This window comes from Prosopis cineraria, unplaced genomic scaffold, assembly GCF_029017545.1.
Source record: "Prosopis cineraria cultivar Desert tree isolate PC_DT_omini unplaced genomic scaffold, ASM2901754v1 PC1, whole genome shotgun sequence".
NCBI lineage: Eukaryota > Viridiplantae > Streptophyta > Magnoliopsida > Fabales > Fabaceae > Prosopis > Prosopis cineraria.
The window spans coordinates 48,795,184-48,797,234 of record NW_026555332.1 but is presented as its reverse complement, the minus strand read 5'-3'; the positions used below and the strand labels follow the sequence as shown (position 1 = coordinate 48,797,234).

The 2,051-nt window shown below is 36.8% G+C and overlaps 1 protein-coding gene across 1 annotated transcript; it reads left to right on the top strand.

The window, feature by feature from the left end:
• Nucleotides 1–361: 361 nt before the first annotated feature.
• Nucleotides 362–1,451, top strand: LOC129292209 (NDR1/HIN1-like protein 10). Its single transcript, XM_054929775.1, has one exon. It carries the CDS (start codon nucleotides 511–513, stop codon nucleotides 1,189–1,191), a length of 681 nt encoding a protein of 226 aa, XP_054785750.1. The 5' UTR covers nucleotides 362–510; the 3' UTR covers nucleotides 1,192–1,451.
• The last annotated feature ends 600 nt before the right edge of the window (nucleotides 1,452–2,051 follow it).

Sequence of the window (2,051 nt, the reverse complement as noted above, 5' to 3'; positions counted from 1 at the left end):
ATATATACTGTTCAAGAACATAAAATATTTTAAAAAAATTTAAATGTAAAAAATATAAAATATTTTTAATCTTTTAAAATATAATAAATATTTTTTTAAAAAAATTTTATTAAATAAATTATTTTATATTTATTTTAAAATAAAATATTCTATTAAATAGAGAAAAATATTAAAAGATATAGTTATTTTAAAAATAAATAATTAGTTTATTAAAAAATAAAATTTAATTAAAAATATTTTATATTTTTAAATAGAAAAATGTGTGTGTATTTTATGTGTGTGTGTGTTTTTTTAAAAAAAAAAACCAGCAACTTGTTTACATCCAATGCTTGCAGTACTAAACTAATTCATGAACCGATTGCCGTTCGCCCGTTCCACTTCTCTTCTCTCCCAATATTATATAGCAGCAGCCGCCGGTGGTCTCTTCTCTCGTGCCTTTTTGTGGTCTCTTCTCTGGTGCCTTTTGCTGCCATTATTATAGCCCTTTTCAACTCGTGTGTGCCTTTGAACATGGCTGCTAAACACTCCCAACTGAACGGGGCCTACTATGGCCCATCCATCCCTCCTCCCACCTCCTACCATCGACCAGGCCGCCGCGTCCACTTCGGTCTCTGCTCCTGCATCTTCAATCTCCTCCTCACCATCGTCGTCGTCGTCGGCCTCGCCGTTTTCTTGTTCTGGCTCATCGTCCGCCCCAACGCTGTCAAATTCCACGTCACCGATGCCTCCCTCACTCAATTCAACTACACCTCTAACAACACCCTCTTTTACAATCTCTCCCTCAATATCACCGCCCGAAACCCCAACCGCAGGCTCGGCCTCTATTACGACAAAATCCGAGCCTCGGCTTCGTACCAGGATGCGTGGTTCGATTCTCAGACTCTGACACCCTTCTATCAGGGCCACAAGACCACGGATTTTTTGAACCCTGTCTTCGTGGGTCAACGCTTCTTGCTTCTTGATTCCACCCAGGCTTCGGAGTTGAGCAAGGATCAGAGCTCTGGGCTTTATGATATCGACGTGACCCTGCATCTCAAGATAAGGTTCAAGTTAGGAGCCTTGAAGACCTTCAAGTTGAAGCCCAAGGTTAAATGCGACTTGTCATCACTTCCTCTCACTCCCACCAGTACACCTGACGGAGGCTCATCCGCCGGTGGTTTTCAGATCAAGCGGTGCGATCTCGATTACTGATATCGTCACTTTCCCTTTTGTGTATCATAAGCACTCCCGGCCTATCCCATCCCGGCAGACCCGTTTCGCTACATTCTTGCATAATCTCCGTTTTTTCCTATTCATTTTTCGGGGGCTTTGATGTCTCTGGTTGATGCGACTTTCGCGATATACGGTATTGCTTTATCTAATTATAATTTTTCATCATCATCATATACATAGTTGTATCCGACTTTTTCCTTGTTTACAAATAAAATGTGATTTCTTTCGTTTGTTTTTTAGTTTGTTATTGCATTTTCATTTTGCGAACGAGTTTTTTTTCCCCCCGCGCCCACGACGACTTTTGGGTTTTGAAATCAGATGTTAAGAATTGTAATTAATGCCGCGGGTATAAATCAGAAAAGAATAAATGCTAAGGGCGTTTACGTGTGAATGATTTGGCCGTTAGTTAATACCGTCTTATTATTGGTTGTTTGGGTTAGAATCAGAGGCCTGGGGTAGCTTTCTTGCGTTTGTCAGTGTGATTGCAGCATGAAATGAAAGAAAAGAACCTTGCAGGATGGATAAAATTTTCCAATCACCGGCCGTCAGCATTGCTGACTTTTTATTTGCGAGATAAATTTTAAAATAATTATTTTAATTGTTTTAAAATACTTCCTTCAATCTTATTTATAGGGTAGAGAAAAAAAAAATTTAATCATATTTATAAGTCATTTTATTAAATTTTTATTATAAATTTTTTTAATTTCATTAAATGTTGGAGAGAGAAAATATGTTATTGAAATATATATATATTTAATAGAAGTAAAGTTGAGAATTTATTAAATTTTAAAATAGATTTAATGAGTTTTAAAATTTTTTTGGATACTGGTAAAACATGT